This window comes from Pelobates fuscus, chromosome 12 (assembly GCF_036172605.1).
Source record: "Pelobates fuscus isolate aPelFus1 chromosome 12, aPelFus1.pri, whole genome shotgun sequence".
NCBI classification, from domain to species: domain Eukaryota; kingdom Metazoa; phylum Chordata; class Amphibia; order Anura; family Pelobatidae; genus Pelobates; species Pelobates fuscus.
The window spans coordinates 6,847,646-6,873,023 of record NC_086328.1 but is presented as its reverse complement, the minus strand read 5'-3'; the positions used below and the strand labels follow the sequence as shown (position 1 = coordinate 6,873,023).

The window sequence follows — 25,378 nt, the reverse complement described above, 5'->3', positions numbered from 1 at the left end:
GGCACAGGTCACACAGTGATGTCCACTTTACGGCCATTGCTATAGCTAAGGTTTTGTTATGTCTTTGACTAAAAGCTAAAGTTACCTTTGACCAGGCAATGGAGGGGTGGACTTGTCCAACACATGTATCAAACTTTGCAGCTGTGTGAGGCAATTGTCATATTGCTGTTTGTCTTGAAACTCCTCTAGCCCAAGCCGTTTAAGATCCTGAGACACCTTCCTGAGCTTCCGAGAGATGTAATGTGCAACAAACAAAGCTTGGAGCTCATCGACTGGGAGCTGGGCCAAAGGCATCGAGACGGACAAGGCTGCAGAACAATAATACCTCTTACTGGTGAACATCACATCAAAGACTTTCATTATTTGTTATTGATCTTTAGACTAAGTTGTTGTTTTTTATAATTTTATAAAAAACTTGTCCACCATGTAACAATCAGCCTTATTACTGAGATATAGAAACCGGTTATCCAACAATGTAAAAATATAACTATAACAATCTATGGGGTTCCCTCTAAATTATCAGCAAACCCTGGTTAAAGATTGGTATATATGGATTTGTCTCTGTACACACATGGGTTCCATAGGGAAACTGTCACCTATATAAAGCCTATAAAACACTGTTTGGGACAGTTACACAGATATTTAAAAAAAAAACACACAAAAAAAACCTAGCACAATGGATCCTTAGTTGTGCTACTACAATATATTTCTCCGCATGCCCCTCACATTGTGTTAAGAGAATCAATACATATACTAACCTATATGACCCCTAATTATATTTTTTAAAGTGATTTTTATTATTTGTGAGTTTGTAAATTGCAGGTTGAAATTTATTTACGTGGTTGTTTTTGTAGCAAATGTAAGATGAGATCCAGTAGCATTCCAATGCGTAGTGCTGGTTCCAACTTCATTTCTAACTCTAGATTAATCCGAGATATTTGATTCAGAGTCTGTGCTATTTTCTCCATGTCCTAGCAAGAGATGGATTTGGTATAAGAAGGAAGACTTAGAAAGACAAGACATGTTGGAAGTAGAAAGTTAGACAGAGGCTGACAAGGTTTACCAATGACAGCCATTTAATGAAGATACTTTTTGGGCATGCAGTGACAGAGGACAGTTAGCACATTCAAGACAAACCACCAGTGTCCTCACCTCGATTACCGATCTCAGGTTCCGAGGATGAGACTGCATCATTTTAATGCACTCAGAAGCCGGAACCTGAGTACCTTTCTTGGTTTTGGCACATACTGCCCCACTTTCTCTTGGTCGAGTATTGCGAAAAATAAAGATGATTAATATGTTGACGGGAAACATGAGAAGGGCACTCTCGAACCCAATCATAATATCTTTCCATGTCATACTGAAGCTTCCTATAGAAAACAGAGGTCAGAATATAAGTGTTCCCTTGCATGGAGCAAATGTGTAATTTTACAAATGTTCATTAGGAAACACTGTCTCTCACCAAAACTTATCAGGACGGGATAAGTGGCCTGAGGCATCTCCCAGAACATGAGGTTGATGACGATGGTACAGAGTAGGAGGCACATACAACAGGACACTCTCTGTACTCGTGTGAAAACGCTCCTTGCTGGATGGTTTAGTACCGAGATCCAGATATGTTCATCACGCAAACCTCTTATTGTTTTCTTCAAGAATATATTTCTTTTGAAACGGAATAAGAGCAGAAAAGGCCATCTGTGTCAACAGCTTTCTAATATTTGAATTGTACCTGTAAACCTACATAGTCAGTGTGAATATAGTGGTACTCAAGATGTTGTGGACTACAGCTCCCAAAATGCTCTTACAGCTCAGGGGAGGTGTAGTCCACAAAATCTGGGGTGCCAAAGGTTGCTTACCCTTGTGGTGGACCCTGCTTATGGAGATGGTTGTTTAATTGATTGAGAGGGCATTATAAGGAAAATAGAGAGAATGGCTTGTCCATCGCTGTACAAACCTCTGGTTACCTGAAACTAGTCAGCTCTTGTTCGTTAGCTGCAGGAAAGGTCTTGCTGAGAGACTCTCCTTTTGGAGGCAAGGACAACCACGCGTTACACAGGAAATGCCAACTCTTTTTCAATTGTGTATCCTGAGCTGTAACCTGGATAACGTACCTGTGGTAGATTCGACAAAACCCGGTGATTGTTGAGATATACAAAATAAACAAATGTTACACATTTTAAATTTCCTATGTTATTTTCTCACCAGCTTTTGCGTGGTCCTGTGCCATCATGGCTAAGAGTGATGGCCTTTAAATCTCCCAGAGGATACGGTGTACTCAGGAGGAAGATATCTACACTGCCACATTTAAACATTCCACTTCTGCCATCTGTCAAGAGGACAGGGCCACATTGACTCTGGGAGCCACAAAGTATCAGAGAAACCTGCAAACAGGTGTGTTGAGTTAGTACAGGATATTTGTCTACGGTATATGTTATTGTTCCCCTGTCATTGTGACAGATTAGACTTCTTCCGTATTTTGTCTAACCATTTTTTTGTCTCTTTTACCTTAGAACTGGTTGCTGCGTTTCTCCTGTGACCTGTACACACAGTGATACGATAGCGGTATAAAGCACACGGGTCATTACCTCGTGGCAAAATAACACGGCTCTGTGGATGGAAAGGTCAACAATGAGTTTAATAAAGCAAGCTATTGGGCTCCTAAAACCTGAAATAAGCCTTAAGGTTTAAAAAGTGGTTAGTGGCCAGACGTCTTTCATGATTCTTCAAAAGTCCGAATGGGTTATTGATCAGATAATGGTTATAGGCATAGGTAATGGGATTCATAAAATGTTACAAAATGTCAAGCTAATATGGACAGAAGTTTACCTGAGATTGGTCTCTGAGATCCACGCGCCGTGCCCATATTACAACCAATATGTAGCATGCGTAAAAACAGGCGAGTAACACAACCATGACTGGATTTTCTGAAATCTGTGAGAAATATTCAGCTGTACGCGTCACATCAATCTGCACCGGTGGTACAAAAAACGAGGATCCAAAGAACGAAAGGTGATTGCAAAGACATTGGACCTGTTCATTAGTTGTTTGAGGTCCAACCTGCACACAGAGACAAAATGTACAGCAAGAACAACAGGTCAACAACACGGACTGTCTATATGGACCTTACCATTGCGTAACATTGTATCACTGTGAACCTCATGAGTGGACCTTAAGGATTCCACCTAACCCACTGAAACAACCTCCCATCCCAGCTCTTGCCTTGCAGCCAGTAGATCTCCAATGTTCAGTGTTATTATCCCAAAAGCCACAGTGTGCCGTAAAGGAAGAGAATGTCATCTGCATACTCTGTGTCCCCGAGGAATTTGTGGAACACACAAAGAACGTGTGAGGAGATGTAGTGTTTGGCAAAAGGTCTGGGGTAAGAATCCATGTATAGGAGTCTAGCAAAAAGAGAAACTAATCAGTGATCATTACAGAATTAATTTTGATACATTACCAATGAATTATTACTACATTTAAATAGCTAAAATTGTATCTACACTTTTCTATATGTGGTTGAGACAATGTGTTACATTAATAATGCATTGACATATCCACACACACAAAAAAAAAATGCTGCAACCAGCCGCCCCTCCCAAACCAAGAAAAGAATCAACCAATCATAAGCCTGGTCTGTGAAGTTTAATTGTAACCCATAAACCCCTGTACAGAGATGTGCTGTTGATGTGTACACACAGTAAGCACACACAGAGAACATTTGTATGGGAACAAAGCAGGCATACATTTCTTCTTTGGCTGTTAAGACCATTTAAAACTATTACCATGACAGCAGGGACACTGGGATAGTATAATATTGTAGGATTATTGCTCTATTATGTTTCTTTATGAAGGGTTACTGTAGCTGTCCTACACTGTGAGCATAGAAACATAGAATGTGACGGCAGATAAGAACCATTCGGCCCATCTAGTCTGACCAATTTTCTAAATACTTTCATTAGTCCCTGGCCTTATCTTATAGTTAGGATAGCCTTATGCCTATCCCACACATGCTTAAACTCCTTTACTGTGTTAACCACTACCACGTCAGCTGGAAGGCTATTCCATGCATCCACTACCCTCTCAGTAAAGTAATACTTCCTGATATTATTTTTAAACCTTTGTCCCTCTAATTTAAGACTATGTCCTCTTGTTGTGGTTGTTTTTCTTCTTTTAAATATAGTCTCCTCCTTTACTGTGTTGCATCCCTTTATGTATTTAAATGTTTCTATCATATCCCCCCTGTCTCGTCTTTCCTCCAAGCTATACATGTTACGATCCTTTAACCTTTCCTTGTAAGTTTTTTCATGCATTCCATGAGCACAGTGTGTGTAAAATATATTATCATTATATTGTAACTGTATTACGTTATGATGGAAAAGAAGATCATACCTTGATCACTCGCCAGAGTTGTTGCTGCTTCCGATATAATGTTACGCCCTTGGTAGAGTTGTAGAGGCACTCCATGTGTAACAGTGACAATTATTACCAGGGTGCTTTGCAAGGGAATGTCCTTCAATGAGAGGAGCAGACCATTATCCATGAAGGTTTGGATCTTGTTTGGAGTCTTAATGTCCAAACTGCTTTGAGGCAGAAAGATCTGTTGTCCGGATGAGACAATATATAGTAGTTCAGAATCAATGATACATCTTATAAACCTTCCTCATAGTCGCAATAGAATCGGAAACGCAGTAATTGGAAGAAATTAAAACCTAAAGTACGTTTACTTAAAATAGTTTTTCTTCCCTAAAATAAATTTCCATTAAAATGTGGAGACATACCTGCCAAGATTACTCAATTTCAAAATGCTGTTATTAAAAATCGTGTTTGCATGCTGTATGTATAATAGGCGTTTAATATGTCATCATTGCTTGCTGACAGGTGTCTAATCTTTATCATTTGTAAAAGGTTTTAATGTTTCGGGATTACAGAATGCAGAGTAGGTCGCTTGTAAATAGAGCTGGGGTCCAGAAACCCTACACCGTTAATATCAATGGTTATTCCATGTGTGTCATAGCTTAGTGTCTCAGGAAATATGTGTCTTATGCAATGCTGTGAATTTAGAGAATAGAAGAGTCTAATAGTGACAGACCTGGAAAAAATCCGACAAGTTTTGCAATTTAAGTTCTTGTATCCCAGACATGAAACTGAGACTAGCGATGGTGCCTGATACATTGAATGATGAGTCGGAGAGAAACGGGCTCTGAGCAAAGGTCCTCATCTAAAGGCAGAAAGGAAAATCATTATATCAGTCCTGAAGGAAACAGCCTGGATAGAGTAACATTGGCCATTTGTACAGTGAGGGGAAAAAGTATTTGATCCCCTGCTGATTTTGAACATTTGCCCACTGACAAAGAAATGATCCGGCTATAATTTTAATGGTAGGTGTATTTTAACAGTGAGAGACAGGATAACAAAAAAGAAATCCAGAAAAACATATGTCAAAAAAGTTATAAATTGATTTGCATGTCAATTAGTGAAATATGTATTTGATCCCCTATCAATCAGCAAGATTTCTGGCTCCCAGGTGTCTTTTATACAGGTAACGAGCTGAGATTAGGAGTACTTTCTTAAAGGGACACACCTGTATAAAAGACATCTGTCCACAGAAGTAATCAATCAATCAGATTCCAAACTCTCCACCATGGCCAAGACCAAAGAGCTGTCCAAGGATGTCAGGGACAAGATTGTAGACCTACACAAGGCTGGAGTGGGCTACAAGACCATCGCCAAGCAGCTTGGTGAGAATGTGACAACAGTTGGTGCAATTATTTGCAAATGGAAGAAACACAAACAAACCGTCAGTCTCCCTCAGTCTGGTACTGCATGCAAGATCTCACCTAGTGGAGTTTCAATGATCATGAACGGTGAGGAATCAGCCAGAGCTACACGGGAGGATCTTGTTAATGATCTCAAGGCAGCAGGGGCCATAGTCACTAAGAAAACAATTGGTAACACATTACGCTGTGAAGGACTGAAATCCTGTAGCGCCTGCCAGGACCCCCTGCTTGAGAAAGCACAAGCACAGGCACATCTGAAGTTTTCCAATGAACATCTGAATGATTCAGAGGAGAACTCGGTGAAAGTGTTCTGGTCAGATGAGACCAAAATCGAGCTCTTTGGCATCAACTCAACTTGCCGTGTTTGGAGGAGGAGGAATGCTGCCTATGACCCCAAGAACACCATCCCCACTGTCAAACATGTAGGTGGAAACATTATGTTTTGGGGGTGCTTTTATGCTAAGGGGACAGGACAACTGCATCGCATCAAAGGGACGATGGACCGGGCCATGTATCATCAAATCTTGGGTGAGAAACTCCTTCCCTCAGCTAGGGCATTGAAAATGGGTCATGGATGAGTATTTCAGCATGACAATGACCCAAAACATACAGCCAAGGCAACAAAGGGGTGGCTCAAGAAGAAGCACATTAAGGTCCTGGAGTGGCCTAGCCAGTCTCCAGACCTTAAGCACATAGAAAATCTGTGGAGGGAGCTGAAGGTTCGAGTTGCCAAACGTCAGCCTCGAAAACCTTAATGACTTGGAGAGGATCTGCAAAGAGGAGTGGGACGAAATCCCTCCTGAGATGTGTGTAAACCTTGTGGCCAACTACAAGAAACGTCTGACCTCTGTGATCACCAACAAGGGTTTTGACACCAACTACTAAGTCGAAGGGGTCAAATACTTATTTCACTCATTGACATGCAAATCTATTTATAACTTTTTTGACATGCGTTTTTCTGGATTTTTTTTGTTTTGTTATCCTGTTTCTCACTGATTAAATACACCTACCATTAAAATTATAGATTCATCATTTCTTTGTCAGTGGGCAAACGTTAAAAATCAGCAGGGGATCAAATACTTTTTTCCCTCACTGTATCCATAGTCCTTGTCTTATTATATCTTGTATCATGACTTCCTGTGAAAGTCTGTGTCTATTACACGGGTCAGCAATCTATGGCACATGTGCCATTTAATGCATTCAAGGTTACATGGTTACATATAGTTACATAGTTACATAGGCTGAAAAAAGACTTGCGTCCATCAAGTTCACCCTTCCTCACATATGTTTTTGCAGTTGGTCCAAAAGAAGGCAAAAAACCCAGTCTGAAGCGCTTCCAATTTTGCAACAAACTAGGGAAAAATTCCTTCTTGTCCCCAAAATGGCAGTGAGATATCTGCTTTCGCACGGCACTCAAGGCAGACAAAGACAAACATAGAAACATAGAATGTGACGGCAGATAACAACCGTTTGGCCCATCTAGTCTGCCCAATTTTCTAAATATCTTAAGATATCTTAAAGGACCACTCTAGTGCCAGGAAAGCATACTCGTTTTCCTGGCACTAGAGTGCCCTGAGGGTGCCCCCACCCTCAGGGACCCCCTCCCGCCCGGCTCTGGAAAGGGGAAAGGGGTAAAAACGTACCTTTTTCCAGCGCTGGGCGGAGAGATCTCCTCCTGCTCTCCTCCTCCGATCCTCCTCTTCTCCTCCCCGTCGGCTGAATGCGCACGCGCGGCAAGAGCTGCGCGCGCATTCAGCCGGTCACATAGGAAAGCATTCACAATGCTTTCCTATGGACGCTGGCGTGCTCTCACTGTGAAAATCACAGTGAGAAGCACGCAAGCGCCTCTAGCGGCTGTCAATGAGACAGCCACTAGAGGACATAGGGGGAAGGCTTAACCCATTCATAAACATAGCAGTTTCTCTGAAACTGCTATGTTTCTGAAAAAATGGGTTAACCCTAGAAGGACCTGGCCCCCAGACCACTTCATTAAGCTGAAGTGGTCTGGGTGCCTAGAGTGGTCCTTTAAGTCCCACTGTGGCCTATCAGGAGTCCCAGTGGGACTTAAGATATCTGCCAATGCAACGGTGATTGCAGGTGGTGAGGGACAATCCTTAATTTATGCATTGCGGGACTTAGAGGAAGTGATCTCAGATCACTTCCTCCCAGCACTTGTGAATAGGAATTGCTACATTGTAGCTATTGCCCTTGACCTGTACCTAGCCAGCTCGGTCTCCACTGGACCCCAAGGAAGCCAACAACACTGCTAGATATATACAGAGCTTCCCCTCATACAAATAATACAAACAGCCCCCCCCCACAAACAAACACACTGTCCCCACAAACACATTACCACTGACAATCCACGTACATACACATAGCCCCACAAGTAGCCTCTAACATGCACTACCACAAGAATACCCACATACACAACACCAAACACAGAATGTGACATAACATCCACACACAAGTCCACAAGCAGCCCCCATACACATTGATAGGTATCATACAATATAACAGCCCACATACGCACAAATACAACTCTACAAAGCAACTGTGGTACCCATAAATAACACAAGCACAATACGGCAACACACACACCTCAATTTAAAAAATAGGACCTGCACGCCAAGGGACTTCAAGGTCTTGTCTTGGCACAGTACTACTAAAAGGTTACCTACCCCTTGTCTATTATGCATTGTATCCTGGCTTCATGTGATAGCCTCTGACAGTTATCTATTGTATTCTGGCTTTCTGTGATAGCCTTTGTCTTATTAAATATATTTTGTATTCTGACTTTCTGAGATAGGTTCCATATTTTATACTGTATCTTGTACCACAGTGATAACTATCGCATCATACCCCCAACCCCAGTTCTAATGTGCTTCTCACCTGGATCTGGACGGATGGAAGCCCTTTAATGACTGGACTTAAAGCAGCCTGTGAAGGGAGCACTGCCTTGGCAACAGTGCCCGACATATTGTTTGAAAACGAGAGTACCATGTGACCAAGGTTTGAAGAATTTATACTGAGAAATAACAAAAGACAAAGGCAATTAAACAAACACAAAAAAATGTCAAGGATAAATAAATTTATTCCTGCACACTGTACTATTGCTGATTGTGCAAAACTTATTTTTTCTGACATTTGTTGTTTTTTTTTGTGTAAATGTGGATTTAAAATGTACTGCATATGTGAACTGTGAATAAAAATGTAATTATAGTAAAAAACATTAAATATTCAGAATGGAGGGAGTAATTGCAGTTAATCTCAATCAGACATGTAGATTGGGATATCGGATTTACCTCTGAAGTAGTATAGAAAACATTGGGGTTTGCACTGTGACGGCTGTTCTGATCGGGCTGAGACTGGACAGGATGGAAGTCTCCATTGCATCCAGGATATCGAGGGCTGAGTTCACCAGTGATTGTCTCTGTAATTGAAGATAAAGAAGATATTTAACATGGCTGTTGTGAGCAGAACACATCAAGTAAGGAAACATAATGGGCAGAGTGGACATAGTTTGAAGTATGATAATAACCAGAGACAGCAGTGAAACAATTATTATTATTATTTTATTATTTATATAGTGCCATCAGATTCCGTAGTGCTGTACAATGGGTGGACTAACAGACATGTAATTGTAACCCAACAACTGGATGTACAAGAACAGAGGGGGTGGAGGGCCCTGCTCAATGAGCTTACATTCTAGAGGGAGTGGGGTATAGTGACACAAAGGGTAAAAGTAGGGGTATAAAGTAGGTTGTGAGAAAAGTATTCACTGAGGGCTTAGTGGGTAATTTTGACAGTTGCAGGAGAGGAGTCATGGGCGGGGGATAAAAACAGTTTAATTGATATGCTTTCTTGAAGAAGTGAGTTTTAAATGATTGTTTGAATGAATCAATGAAATAGTTGCCTAGCAGTTATGGAAGTATGTATTGGTTATGATAGTCTTTGAACATCGGCTACCAAGACTAAACTCCCAGCCTGAGGAGAAGAAGCATTTTTCGGACCAAATGTACAGTTTAAACAAAATGTAACCTGAAGGCATTCACAGGTTACAGGCCCAAACAAGCTAGTTAGTAGCCAGTCATGGTGAAATTGCTATGGGACTAAAGGAACACTCTAACTATCGCTTGCCAGCTCGCCCCCAGGGTTGAGCAATTGACGTTGTAATGTGGACGTGTCAATTCCATATTATCATTGCGGTTGAGGAAAAGGATGGTTCGATGGGTTAAACTGGGCAACTGTGCCAGGACATAATAAAAGCTATTGAATGTGTATTGGGGTGTATTGAAGGTAGCACTTAATAGTGGCTAGCAGCTTATTAAAATTGTACATAATTTAATTTCTTACGGGATTTTTTCAGATATGAAGCACCTTGTATACTTTGTATCACTTAGTAACTGCGCCGTCACACTCTAGCAAACTGTAGTGGTTATGTAGCTTAGAGTCCCTCTCTAACTTTGTCAAGTTTCATCATTCTGCCTGAAAGACAGTCATGATGCACTTGAAGCTGATATAACATGGCCTTCCGATATGTTAATATAATCCGGAGTCTCTCTGTCTGGAGATTCTAGAAAACCCCACTCCTTCCACCCCCCAAAACTCAGACTTGGTTCCCATTGCTGTTCCTTTACCATCTTTCATACGGCTTTCGTTGACCCCTATTGGTGGCCAGATAGCAGCACCTCCCCCCTGGTGCTCAGCATTTAGCTGTGCCTTTTTGAAATTTATTTTTTACCTGAATCGTTCTGCCAAAATATTAAACATGTTAAAGCTTTAGGCTGACACGAGGCTGACGAGTGATGACAGCAGGCAGGGAGCACACCATGCCACAGGTTTAATTACAGTACTGTGCATTGAGGGTGCTGTGTGAAAAGCTTGGAATGTTTGGTGAGATATGTACAGCAATAGAAACAGCATGACTCCTTAATACAGATTACATCAGAAAATAATATTGCCATGGCCTGCCCACCAGGAACATACCTCTTGTGCTGTCATTACAATGGCTGAACACGAAGAAAGAGCTGATTGTAAAACGCTATTAATGCCAAAAAATACTATGTCGCTAAGATTTGAAAATTGCTGAGCAGATCTAACGTTTGGATCTTGGATCTTCTGATTTAACTCTTCCAGGAGAGACATCTTTCCAGCCTACAGAGACATAAAGTGAGCACCTGGTATTTAAACCGTTCAAAAGAAAAGAAAAATGTTTAAAAGAGGGAGTTTGTGAAAGGATAGGGATAGAAAGAGGTTCAATGCTTGAGACACCAGAGATACAAATAATATGATTGATTGACAGATATAATATGATGGACAGAGAATTATCAACTGTGGAAAAATTGTCCTAAAACCACCACAGGTAAACTGCGATCACCCTTTTATTATAAATCAAACAATAAATAAAGCACTTTTATGCAGTGATTGGAGACGCCAAGTCTGAATTGTGCTGGACATTCGGTAGACTGTCTAAGGAGAAGTTATCAGAGTGTCCTACATTAGCTTTTACTAACATCGATCTAGGTCTATACAAAAATTTGTCTGTGCTATTAATCTGAAGTGTGCATGGCCTGCACACCCACGTGGGCCTAGGCTGTCAGTGGAATCAGTTTTATTATTTGCAGGTAGTGATGTCCCGAACGGTTCACCAGCGAATAGTTCCTGGCGAACATCGCTTGTTCGCGTTCGCCACTGACGGCGAACATATGCGATGTTCGGTCCGCCCCCTATTCGTCATCATTGAGTAAACTTTGACCCTGTACCTCAGTCAGCAGAACCATTCCAGCCAATCAGCAGCAGACCATCCCTCCCAGACCCTTCCACCTCCTAGACAGCATACAATTTAGATTAATTCTAAAGCTGCATACATTTTTCATTTTTTTTGTCTTTATTATACATTATCCTCCATAGCCAGTAACCTGTGTTTATTATACATTATCCCCCATAGCCAGTAACCTGTGTTTATTATATATATTATCCCCCCATAGCCAGTAACCTGTGTTTATTATATATATTATCCCCCCATAGCCAGTAACCTGTGTTTATTATACATTATCCCCCCATAGCCAGTAACCTGTGTTTATTATAGATTATCCTCCCATAGCCAGTAACCTGTGTTTATTATACATTATCCCTCCCATAGCCAGTAACCTGTGTTTATTATACATTATCCCTCCCATAGCCAGTAACCTGTGTTTATTATACATTATCCCCCCATAGCCAGTAACCTGTGTTTATTATACATTATCCCCCCATAGCCAGTAACCTGTGTTTATTATACATTATCCCCCCATAGCCAGTAACCTGTGTTGGGGGGGGGGGGACCTAATGTCCTCCCCCCTGGCCCCCACCCCTGTGTGGTGGCTGGGGGCCTAAACAAAAGTAAGGGGGGGAGGACCTAATGTCCTCCCCCCTGGCCCCCACCCCTGAGCGGTGGGTGGGGGCCCTAAACAAAAGTAAGGGGGGGAGGACCTAATGTCCTCCCCCCTGGCCCCCGCCCCTGAGCGGTGGGTGGGGGCCCTAAATACAAATTGGGGGCTGGGCACCTAATGTCCCCCCCCCCTGGCCCCCATCCCTGAGTGGTGGGTGGGGACCCTAAACAAAAGTAAGGGGGGGAGGACCTAATGTCCTCCCCTCTGGCCCCCACCCCTGAGCGGTGGGTGGGGACCCTAAATACAAAATGGGGGGGGGACCTAATGTCCTCCCCACTGGCCCCCACCCCTAAGTGGTGGGTGGGAGCCCTAAACAAAAGTAAGGGGGGAGGACCTAATGTCCTCCCCACTGGCCCCCACCCCTGAGCGGTGGGTGGGGGCCCTAAACACAAATTGGGGGGGGACCTAATGTCCTCCCCCCTGGCCCCCACCCCTGAGCGGTGGGTGGGGGCCCTAAACAAAAATAAGGGGGGACCTAATGTCCTCCCCCCTGAGCGGTGGGTGGGGGTCCTAAAAAAATGTCTCCCCCCCAGGTGACTAGGGGTCCAAAGCCCTTGTCACCCCCTCCCCCCCCCCCCCCCCAAAAAAAAGTATCCCCCTACCTACCCCCCTCACCCTAAAATAATGAGGCTGGGATCTTTAACTAAGAACCTGTAAAGAAAAAGAAAAAACTTACCATTGGATGTTTTCTTTCTTCTAAAATCTTCTTTTTTCAGCCCCAAAAAAGGGCAAAGAAAAATCCATAATAACCAACACAATTAAAAAAAAAAAAAAAAAAAAAAAAACTAGTGCAAAAAAAAAAAATTCATCTTCACCCATGGAGGGCTCCGCACAGACTGAGCTCTGCAGGGCGGGGGAAGGCTTGTTACACGCTGTGTAATTTGACTTATAATAGTCGGTTCGGTGGATTAACCAATCAGAGTGTTATCAGTCAAATTACACAGCGTGGGAAAATTCCAAAGAACTTTCCCACGCTGTGTAAAATGACACAGAGCACTCTGATTGGTGGATTTCAAACCAACCAATCAGAGTGCTGTGACAGGTAAATGTAGAGACTTACCTGTCAGTCTCTTCATTTACCTGTCAGAGCACTCTGATTGGATGGCTTAGACCCACCAATCAGAGTGCTCTGAGCCTAATTGCAGGGCGGGGCAAGGCTTTATAAGCCTTCCCCCGCCCTGCAGAGCTCAGTCTGCGCAGAGCCCTCCATGGGTGAAGATGGATAATTTTTTTGGCGCTTGTTTTTATTTTTTTATTTTTTTTATTGCGTCGGTTATTATGGTTTTTCTATTTGGCCTTTTTTGGGGCTGAAAAAATAAGATTTTAGAAGAAAGAAAACATCCAATGGTAAGTTTTTTTTCTTTTTCTTTACAGGTTCTCAGTTAAAGGTCCCCCCTCATTATTTTTAGGGTGAGGGGGGTAGGTAGGGGGATACTTTTTCTTTTGGGGGGGGGAGGGGGTGACTAGGGGTTTGGGGACCCCTAGTCACCTGGGGGGGACATTTTTTTAGGGCCCCCACCTGCCGTTCAGGGGTGGGGGCCGGTGGGGAGGAAAATAGGTCCCCCCATTGGTATTTAGGGCCCCCACCCGCCGCTCAGGGGTGGGGGCCAGGGGGGAGGAATTAGGTCCCACGCTTATTAGTATTTAGGGCCCCCACCCGCCGCTCAGGGGTGGGGGCCAGGGGGGAGGACATTAGGTCCCCCCCTTTTTAGTATTTAGGACCCCCACCCGCCGCTCACGGGTGGGGGCCAGGGGGGAGGACATTAGGTCCCCCCCCCCTTAAAATATAGAGATACTGTGTGTAATACAGAGATACTGAGTGTAATACAGGGATACTGTGTGTAATATAGATATACTGAGTGTAATACAGTGATACAGTGTGTAATACAGGGATACTGAGTGTAATATAGATATACTTTGTGTAATACAGAGATACTGAGTGTAATACAGGGATACTGTGTGTAATATAGAGATACTGTGTGTAATACAGAGATACTGAGTGTAATACATGGATACTGTGTGTAATACAGGGATACTGAGTGTAATACAGTAATACAGTGTGTAATACAGGGATACTGAGTGTAATATAGATATACTGTGTGTAATACAGGGATACTGTGTGTAATATAGAGATACTGAGTGTAATACAGAGATACTGAGTGTAATATAGAGATACTGAGAGTAATACAGGGATACTGTGTGTAATACAGAGATACTGAGTGTAATACAGAGATACTGTGTGTAATACAGAGATACATGCCACAGTCCAGGTGTTAGTCCCCTTGAAACAACTTTTCCATCACTATTGTGGCCAGAAAGAGTCCCTGTGGGTTTTAAAATTCGCATGCCTATTGAAGTCTATGGCGGTTCGTCGGGTTCGCCCGTTCGCGAACATTTGCGGAAATTCGCATTCGGCGTTTGTGAACCGAAAATTTTATATCCGCGATATCACTATTTGCAGGGTCACCATAATATTACCAATTCTGAAATATTTCTTTCCTCTTTATCTTGCATAGCATCATCAATTTCAATAAGAAGTTCCTGTAAATACAATGGGAAAATATTCAATTTAGAGTGCTTACTCCTCCCTTTCATAGTAACTAAGTTTTAGTTAATTTGTGGAATTCTTTTAAATGGCTTGTATTTTTTTTTTTTCTGATATATGATACTTTCCATTCATATATGTGTATTCTTTTCTGTGATGTTCTTTAGAATAGGTGCAGAAAATGTGTTTTTAGGGTGTATAGACCATTATTATGGCCCTTGTTCAATTGTCTGCCATTTAGGAGTTAATCCACTTTGTTTATGCAGTCCTAGCCACGCCTCCCCTGCATGTGACCTGCACAATTCCCCTACATCGTTCCTGTAAAGAGAGACCTAATGTTTATTATTGCAACGTCTGTTTAAATCAGTATTTCCTATCTCCTGCTCTGTTAATAGTCTTCTAGAGTCTACATCGATGTTAAATTAACAGAGCAGGAGATACAAACGTCTAAAGTGAACACACTGTGATTGAAAATTAAACATTTAGTGGGCCCTGGGCAACCTGGCTGGTTACCCCCGCTATTAATAAAGAAAGAGATCCATTTCACCCCCCCAGTAACTGGACGACACACAGTTCCAGGGGTACAACAATACCTTTATTGGCCACACTCGGCTTTATACTTTCCCCATGCAAGGGGTGGATCACTCATACAGACAATGTCCCCTCCCAGTAGTCAAATAATGGAACCGGAACCCCAGACCCTTTGTCCCTTGTTCCCGCCACTCAGTGTCCCCTCCCCGGGTCCTTCCCCTCCCAGGGGCCTTTGCGTGTGACAGGAGCTACAGTCCCGTTGTCCCCTGTTCCTGCCACCCAAATGCAGGGTTTTCCACTTCATGTGACAGGGGGTCTTCTATCCAGGATTCTCTGTACCTGGGAGTCCCAGCGAGGGTAAGATTCCCGACACTGAAAGCCTGCCAAACCGCCAATGTCCCCAAAGAGTGTCCCTAGCAATCTCAGGGACCCCCAGAACGGTAACCGTCACGAACTTTCTCTGTCCGCGGGGTCCCTGGGTGAAACCAGGCAAGGGAAGCGTCTCCTTTCAGGACAAGAACGCTCCCCCTGGCTGGCATTCGTCTGTGCGAATGGCAGCCACCCAGGGAAGTGCTCATTAATTACTTCCCTTGCGGTTTCACACTTATGTTGCAAGTTGCCAACGTTCTAATTGATTGGTGGCACTTGGGAGGCCGTCGTTCGGGAGCTGAACGGGGTGGGAAGCAATATGCGAATGCTCCCCCTGGATGGCATTCGTTTAACAGGCTTCCCTTGTGGTTTGTGGTTTTCACACCTTGTTAGCATTCTATACACATTATATACAAACATTCTAAATGGGGTATTGAGGTGGTTCTCGTTCGGGAGGCGAACAGAACCTGTTCATATGGAGCCTCCCGAACGGGGAGCAGGTAAAACACATGAATACAGCACAATGTAGGGGAAAACAAGGGGAATGACACACAGCAATTCATGAACAGGCCGCGGTCCCGCCACACAACAATTTATTCCTGCCGGCTGTGTGAGTCACCATCAGTGGAGGGTGTGGCTAGGGCTGCATAAACAGAAACAGAAGTGATTTAACTCCTAAATGGCCGAGTGTTGAGCAATGAGACTGCAAATACCAGGAGTAGGTAACCTTTGGCAGTACAGATGCTATGGACTACATTTACCATAATGCTATTACAGCCATAATGCTGGCAAAGCCTCAGGAAAGATGTAGTCCACAACATCTGGAGTCCCGGAAGTTTCCAACCCCTGATCTATACACTAATACGGCCTCATTAAGCTAAAGTTTTTTTTGGTGCTTAGCGTATGCCTTTAAAGAACTATAGTCTCTACAGCTAATCTATAATTGTGCTGCGCTTTGCCATACCACCTATTACTTTCTGCTTCTTCAATTCACCTGATATAATTTATATTGCACTTTTTCAGGCATTCATTTTATAAATATTACATATACCCTATTTTAATGATATTGCTGTTAAAAAAAAAAACAACACAAAACATTATTCTTTTTTGTTTATCCATAAAATAAAATTTTTTTTTTTGCAAAATATGTTTTATGTTACAGACAATTCTATGGTAAACAGTGCTAGTACACAGCCGAAAAATAAAACGTTTAGAAATACCATCAACACTGAATGATATTTTATCATAAAATTAAACGATGAAGTAAAACAAGGGATGTAAAAAGATTGTTAAAATAGGAAGCTGTGCACAGCGAATTGTGCCTTTTAATGTGTCTATTACTTTGTAGAAATTGCTGCCTCATTAAACCAATGTAACTATAATGCTTTGAGTGCTTTATAACGTAACGCTGTTATACCGTGAATTAAACTCCTTTTACTGAACCTCGGAAAGTTCGAACGAACAATTCACGAACGTCTCCTGCAGATCTGTCACTGACTGCATAACTGTGACTCTCTAAAAACCTGCCAGAGTGTAAAACTATCCAGAGTTAGATTGACACTTACCGATAAGTTGCTGCCTCCTATGGTTGGAAAATTAGTTAGCTGATCCGCCATTGCTAACAAATCTAAAATAAAAGAGGTTTAGATATATAGGCAAGTCTGAGGCGGCTTAATTACTTAAAGATATGGTGCAATGAATTGTACATGTAAAGTTATACTCAAAGAGGGGTTTTACAGCTTGTTACATATAATCACAAAGAAAGAGTAAAGAATCCCAGTTCTTGTAAGAAGAAGCTTGTATCTGGTGTGCAGTGATCTGATTGGTAGAGACTTTTTATAAAGATTAAACCATGGTTAAATAGAGGGCACTGTAAGGTGGAGATGGACGAGTAACTTAGTCAATACTCGGACATATAGAAGAGACACAAGAATATGGGAACATCTGACCTGGGTAAAATGGACTTTCTCCTGCTGATCGTCTTCTCCTGACTGCGACGGAACTCTGTAATAATTATTAATAGGAGATAATGTCAGAGACTGTCATGGTTCCTCTGGTATATCCTACAGAATAGTAGCACGCCCTCCGGCAGTGGCCAGCTTCCATATTTCTAAATCTATGCATTATGAACACATCTCATATTTTATTAAGGACTTGCATCCCTCAGTATTTTGGAAGGGAGATCTTGCCCACAGACTATGGACTGTATATTTCGGGAATCGAACAACCGCACAAACTGGAGACCACCCGGGAGCTTGATAAGCCTAATTGCTACTTTGTAGCAATTTCCACCGCAGTGTTCTAAGTGTTAGTCTGGGTGGCCACATTTCCTATGGATGACCACGAGGTGGCGGCCATCATGTTTGCATGAACACAGGCAACGGTGTTTGGTCGTCGAGTTCATGGAACTATTTTCGGACACTGAAACTCCTGAACACCGCTGGACTTCCATGATCACCTGCGTTCAGTTTTATAACACTTAGGAAGGCACTGTTTGGTGGAAACAAGCTCCAGGGTAAGAATATTGACTATTTTCTCTATTTTGTCCATTTTTTAAACTACCGAACTAGACCAACCGCTAGTCCTGATCTTGTGGAACTGTTCTGGGCAGGAGCCTTGTGTGAGGTCGGTCAAATTAGGACTTCCAGGAAATTCCTGAACCCCTGAACCGATCTGGATGATTTTTGGATATGTTGGTCACTCAGATCAGGGCTATCAGGGGCTATCATAGGCGTGCTCAACTGTATATGAAACTGTATAAAAGCAGGCCATCTGGCCAAATTAAACATATTCCAGCTTGTACACCCAGAACTGTGTCGTCTGGTTACTGGGAGGGGAAATGGTTATTCTTTAATCACTGTTCCAGTGTGGAGGATTCAACAGGGAAAGTCCTTGTAAGGACTAGAGCTCCCAGGACTGATTGTCGTCCAGTGTCTGGGGTTGTCTAGAGCGAATTCCCCATTCGACTCCAGGAGGGAGCGGTTCCAGGACCCCAGTCATGACACGACGACTGTGGGCAGAAGTGCTGAGGTTTGTCCCCTGTTCCAGCTAGGAAGCAGTCTTTGGCAGAGGTACCCAGCCAGGGGTACAGGGAGGTCCGTCACAAACATAAATCTTGTTTATTTGGCCAGTGTTTGCTTTTGAGTTTGACATGCTTGATGTAGACTAAGGAAGTTCACAGAGAAAGGAAATGCTTTAGAAAGGTATATTAAAGATGGGAGAATGGATAAGTATTTTGAGGTGGACAGTTTTTGGATATTAAGGAGGAATCATTAGGTGGTTGTAATGGGGTTTATATATAATATTTATTTTTTGTAATCATTCAATTTTTTTTAAAGAGAATTTAATTAAACATACACACTATATGCAAAAATGGTCGATGCATATTGCAAAAAAAAAAGTATAAAGTAAAAACAAGCCATGTAACAGTTGTTCAACTGAAGAAAAAGACATTGAAGAGAGTTAGATAAGGTCCCATATATCGTAGACTGGCCTGTGGAACATGGACCAAGTAATGAGAGGTAAGAAAGCAAACTATGCGGCTCCAACAGGCAATATCAACATGAGGGCACGAGCCAAATCAGACAGGATTACACTGTGTACCTTATATGCCTCAATCTATGTGTCTTGTCATGCAATAGTGTCTCTCCCCTATACTTTCACCTAAAACACTGTATCCATTAAACGAGAATTATGGACCTGTTCTATAGAGACGGTTATCATTCTCCTTTGCTTCATTTGTTGCAGGAATGTAAAACAGATTTTAGTGTATAAGCTTTTCCAGGATACATTTGGTTTTCTGTTTGTAACTGTCTTACCTGCATGTTCTGTGTTGTCGAAGTGTTGGGGCTCACGTCATTGCTTTCCATGTTACAGATCTTCCCCTCTGCATAGAATACATAGAACATGATGGTGTATCATTGTCCCACTTCCCTTTTACCTACGACCCCATGGCCAGGGGCAGGTTTGGTTCTGCTCCAATCTTACCTGTTTGGCAGATGAAGTTTGTCACTTGCAGGCATGTTGTTTCCTTCACTTCGAATGAGTAACTTGATTTTTGCAGGACTCTGCATGTTGTTATTGGATTGTCTGACTCTACGGAGGAGATACACGAAGATATATGTTACAGTGAGCAGACCTTGTGATCGTTTTTTGAATACACACTTTAGTGAAGAACCCAGCTAATCAGCTCTCTTATGGTGGACTTGTTGTTTTATATTTTGGATAATATTAGAAACTGTATGTAGCTTGCTACGTTAAATATATACGCTACGTTAAAAATAAACCTGGAGGGGTGTGTGGCCAATGACGAGCTGAACCAGACGTGCTTAGTGAGGCTCCCACACAGACCCGCTAAAAAGTGAAATTTAATGGGACAACCTCAGCTTAATGAGGTTGTTCAGGTGAGAACTATAGCTCCCTGCAGCCTCTCATGTAAACACTATTTTCTGGGAAAATACAGTGTTTACATTACAAGCTAGAAACACCTCCAGTTGCAGTCACACAGAGTGAACCAGAGGGACTTCAGAGTTGATGGAGGCATAATATGCCTCCATCCACTCAGATCTGCTGTCAGCAGAGCACAGGGCAGCACTGTGCACAGCATCCTGTGATTCAGTATCTCCTCCCTCTGCATCTCTTTCCTCATAGAGATTCAGTGATTCAATTCATCTCTATGAAGAGATGCTGATTGGCCAGAGCTGTGTTTGAATCATGCTGGCTCTGCCCCTGATCTGCCTCTTTGTCAGTCTCAGCCAATCCTATGGGGAAGCACTGTGATTGGATCAGGCTACCACATGTCAGCAGACTGCTTGTTTTTCTGAGTCTAACAGCATGCAGAGTTACAGCTTCTGGCTTGAATACAGTATGATTTTTACTATATTTATGGAGGCATGAGGGGCCCAGAGGGGCTAGATGGTGGTTTTAACACTATAGGGTCAGGAATACATGTTTGTGTTCCTGACCCTATAGTGATCCTTTAACCTAATTATCGGCACTAAAATACTTACTTAGACCCTCCACACTCCAGAGACGAGCCATGAGACGCAGGCACAAGAAATCCTGCTGCCCGGAAGACTCCGGTATGCCCGACTTCAGACACTCCTTTGAGAGGCCCACAGTGCGGCCGTCACCCAAGATGGTGCCCGAGACACGAAACGAGGCTGAGGCCTCCGAAGAGTCCCAGGGGGATGCTGATTCCACGGCGTCGGTCAGCTCAGACGGCGTATGCAGGGAATCTGAATCGGAGGAAGACCCTTCCCCATCCACCAAGGGAGATATTAAGAGGTTATTCCTAGAGCTGAGGAAGATGTGGAAGACAGATCTACAAAAGAGACAGACCGAAGTGGGAATTGTACACACAAAAATTAAAGCTGTGGAAACAAGAGAGAAGGCTAAAGACAGCCAGATCCTGGAGACTAAGAACCAGGTAAAGGAGCTTAGCCACCAAGTCCAGATGCTGCGCAAGACGGTCACTCTGTTGGAGACCAGACACAGGAGGCGTAATATCCGGCTTAGCGGTATCCCTGAACAAATTGGGGGAGAGGAGTTGCTGTCCTGCACGCGGATGCTAGTGGCCACTATGGGCCTCAAGTGGGAGACAGGCCCCTCACTGGTGACAGCGGCGTTCAGAGTCAGGAAGGCGGCAACAGTCCCGGCGGGGGCCCCCAGAGATGTCATCATCGTCACCAGAGATATAGCTTCAAGATCCGCCATTATGAGCCGCTCCAGAGCCCTGGGAACTGTGCAATATGAAGGCTGTGAGTTCGCCCTATATGGAGATCTTCACTTCCAGGTGTTGCTGGAGAAAAGACAGCTGGCCCCGATTGCCAAGAGACTGAGAGATCACTCCATCAAGTATCGCTGGGGAGTGGAAGGCTCTCTAATAGTCATGAAAGGTGACGGCCTACTCACCTCAACCTCCGCGGAGAACCCAGAGACTTTTCTACACCAACTATTATTACCAGAGAAGCCACAAACGAAGATCATACAAAGACCAGAAGACAGTCAGTCATCAAGCGTCCCAGGAGAAGGGACTTCGCAACTCAGGACCCACCAGTCTGGGTCTACAGTCTGCAGGCTGCAGTTCAGGAAATGATACATAACCTAGCCTTGCAACGGAGACAACAAAGGGGAAAATAAAATGGACCGATGCTAGGGTCTAGAGTGCAGTAGCAACACACCAAACATAGCTCCATCTACTCCAAGAGCTTTCCTTGTATACTGGCTTACCATTTATGTTTCTGTTTTTACCTACATTGTGTATATATATATAATGACATGGATGCATATTGGATGCATAAATACCAATAAAATCCAAATTGGAAAAAAAAAATCTGTAAAGATTAATGGAATTGGTGTTTGATAATGCATTTTTTTACGGTCTTCAAAAATGTTGACCAAGATTGTTACACGTAAAATATCTTTTCCTAAAACGTCTCCTTGTGTGCAGACCAGTATCTAGTCCTTTTATAAAGTTTGAGTGTATAACAGAGCTCCACAGCAATAATACTCCCAGTAATGTGTCTGAGTGTATAACAGAGCTCCACAGCAATAATACTCCCAGTAATGTGTCTGAGTGTATAACAGAGCCCCACAGCAATAATACTCCCAGTAATGTGTCTGAGTGTATAACAGAGCTCCACAGCAATAATACTCCCAGTAATGTGTCTGAGTGTATAACAGAGCTCCACAGCAATAATACTCCCAGTACTGTGTCTGAGTGTATAACAGAGCTCCACAGCAATAATACTCCCAGTAATGTGTCTGAGTGTATAACAGAGCTCCACAGCAATAACACTCCCAGTAATGTGTCTGGGTGTATAACAGAGCTCCACAGCAATAACACTCCCAGTAATGTGTCTGAGTGTATAACAGAGCTCCACAGCAATAATACTCCCAGTAATGTGTCTGAGTGTATAACAGAGCTCCACAGCAATAATACTCCCAGTACTGTGTCTGAGTGTATAACAGAGCTCCACAGCAATAACACTCCCAGTAATGTGTCTGGGTGTATAACAGAGCTCCACAGCAATAACACTCCCAGTAATGTGTCTGAGTGTATAACAGAGCTCCACAGCAATAATACTCCCAGTAATGTGTCTGAGTGTATAACAGAGCTCCACAGCAATAATACTCCCAGTAATGTGTCTGAGTGTATAACAGAGCTCCACGGCAATAATACTCCCAGTAATGTGTCTGAGTGTATAACAGAGCTCCACAGCAATAATACTCCCAGTAATGTGTCTGAGTGTATAACAGAGCTCCACGGCAATAATACTCCCAGTAATGTGTCTGAGTGTATAACAGAGCCCCACAGTAATAATACTCCCAGTAATGTGTCTGAGTGTATAACAGAGCTCCACAGCAATAATACTCCCAGTAATGTGTCTGAGTGTATAACAGAGCCCCACAGCAATAATACTCCCAGTAATGTGTCTGAGTGTATAACAGAGCCCCACAGTAATAATACTCCCAGTAATGTGTCTGAGTGTATAACAGAGCTCCACAGCAATAATACTCCCAGTAATGTGTCTGAGTGTATAACAGAGCCCCACAGCAATAATACTCCCAGTAATGTGTCTGAGTGTATAACAGAGCTTCACAGCAATAATACTCCCAGTAATGTGTCTGAGTGTATAACAGAGCTCCACAGCAATAATACTCCCAGTAATGTGTCTGAGTGTATAACAGAGCCCCACAGCAATAATACTCCCAGTAATGTGTCTGAGTGTATAACAGAGCTTCACAGCAATAATACTCCCAGTAATGTGTCTGAGTGTATAACAGAGCTCCACAGCAATAATACTCCCAGTAATGTGTCTGAGTGTATAACAGAGCCCCACAGCAATAATACTCCCAGTAATGTGTCTGAGTGTATAACAGAGCTTCACAGCAATAATACTCCCAGTAATGTGTCTGAGTGTATAACAGAGCTCCACAGCAATAATACTCCCAGTAATGTGTCTGAGTGTATAACAGAGCTCCACAGCAATAATACTCCCAGTAATGTGTCTGAGTGTATAACAGAGCCCCACAGTAATAATACTCCCAGTAATGTGTCTGAATGTATAACAGAGCTCCACAGCAATAATACTCCCAGTAATGTGTCTGAGTGTATAACAGAGCCCCACAGCAATAATACTCCCAGTAATGTGTCTGAGTGTATAACAGAGCTCCACAGCAATAATACTCCCAGTAATGTGTCTGAGTGTATAACAGAGCTCCACAGCAGTAATACTCCCAGTAATGTGCCTGAGTGTATAACAGAGCTTCACAGCAATAATACTCCCAGTAATGTGTCTCAGTGTATAACAGAGCTCCACAGCAATAATACTCCCAGTAATGTGTCTGAGTGTATAACAGAGCTCCACAGCAATAATACTCCCAGTAATGTGCCTGAGTGTATAACAGAGCTTCACAGCAATAATACTCCCAGTAATGTGTCTCAGTGTATAACAGAGCTCCACAGTAACAATACTCCCAGTAATGTGTCTGAGTGTATAACAGAGCTCCACAGCAATAATACTCCCAGTAATGTGTCTGAGTGTATAACAGAGCTCCACAGTAATAATACTCCCAGTAATGTGTCTGAGTGTATAACAGAGCCCCACAGCAATAATACTCCCAGTAATGTGTCTGAGTGTATAACAGAGCCCCATAGCAATAATACTCCCAGTAATGTGTCTGAGTGTATAACAGAGCTCCACAGCAATAATACTCCCAGTAATGTGTCTGAGTGTATAGCAGAGCTCCACAGTAATAATACTCCCAGTAATGTGTCTGAGTGTATAACAGAGCTCCACAGCAATAATACTCCCAGTAATGTGTCTGAGTGTATAGCAGAGCTCCACAGCAATAATACTCCCAGTAATGTGTCTGAGTGTATAACAGAGCCCCACAGCAATAATACTCCCAGTAATGTGTCTCAGTGTATAACAGAGCCCCACAGTAATAATACTCCCAGTAATGTGTCTCAGTGTATAACAGAGCTCCACAGCAATAATACTCCCAGTAATGTGTCTGAGTGTATAACAGAGCCCCACAGCAATAATACTCCCAGTAATGTGTCTGAGTGTATAACAGAGCCCCATAGCAATAATACTCCCAGTAATGTGTCTGAGTGTATAACAGAGCTCCACAGCAATAATACTCCCAGTAATGTGTCTGAGTGTATAACAGAGCTCCACAGTAATAATACTCCCAGTAGTGTGTCTGAGTGTATAACAGAGCCCCACAGCAATAATACTCCCAGTAATGTGTCTGAGTGTATAACAGAGCCCCACAGCAATAATACTCCCAGTAATGGGTCTGAGTGTATAACAGAGCTCCACAGTAATAATACTCCCAGTAATGTGTCTGAGTGTATAACAGAGCCCCACTGCAATAATACTCCCAGTAATGTGTCTGAGTGTATAACAGAGCCCCATAGCAATAATACTCTCAGCAATGTGTCTGAATGTATTACAGAGCTCCACAGCAATAAAACTCCAAATAATGTGTCTGAGTGTATAACAGAACTCCACAGCAATAATACTCACAGTAATGTGTCTGAGTGTATAACAGAGCCCCACAGCAATAATACTCCCAGTAATGTGTCTGAGTGTATAACAGAGCTCCACAGCAATAATACTCCCAGTAATGTGTCTGAGTGTATAACAGAGCCCCACAGCAATAATACTCCCAGTAATGTGTCTGAGTGTATAACAGAGCCCCATAGCAAT

The 25,378-nt window shown here is 42.8% G+C and overlaps 1 protein-coding gene across 1 annotated transcript in view; it reads right to left on the bottom strand.

Annotated features, from left to right (window-relative positions):
- LOC134579559 (polycystin-1-like protein 2) overlaps window positions 1–25,378 on the bottom strand; it is a 30,741-nt gene that overhangs the window by 1,965 nt on the left and 3,398 nt on the right. The window contains exons 2-20 of the mRNA XM_063438888.1: window positions 19,644–19,751; window positions 19,475–19,542; window positions 17,606–17,660; window positions 17,222–17,283; window positions 14,690–14,752; window positions 10,767–10,934; window positions 9,083–9,210; window positions 8,670–8,805; window positions 5,090–5,218; window positions 4,390–4,597; window positions 3,220–3,401; window positions 2,827–3,057; window positions 2,506–2,607; window positions 2,203–2,381; window positions 1,965–2,111; window positions 1,463–1,662; window positions 1,153–1,370; window positions 839–971; window positions 86–308 (exon numbers count right to left, since the gene is read on the bottom strand). Coding sequence (XP_063294958.1) covers window positions 86–308; window positions 839–971; window positions 1,153–1,370; window positions 1,463–1,662; window positions 1,965–2,111; window positions 2,203–2,381; window positions 2,506–2,607; window positions 2,827–3,057; window positions 3,220–3,401; window positions 4,390–4,597; window positions 5,090–5,218; window positions 8,670–8,805; window positions 9,083–9,210; window positions 10,767–10,934; window positions 14,690–14,752; window positions 17,222–17,283; window positions 17,606–17,660; window positions 19,475–19,542; window positions 19,644–19,751 — 2,740 coding nt within the window. The remainder of the gene's footprint in view (window positions 1–85; window positions 309–838; window positions 972–1,152; window positions 1,371–1,462; window positions 1,663–1,964; window positions 2,112–2,202; window positions 2,382–2,505; window positions 2,608–2,826; window positions 3,058–3,219; window positions 3,402–4,389; window positions 4,598–5,089; window positions 5,219–8,669; window positions 8,806–9,082; window positions 9,211–10,766; window positions 10,935–14,689; window positions 14,753–17,221; window positions 17,284–17,605; window positions 17,661–19,474; window positions 19,543–19,643; window positions 19,752–25,378) is intronic.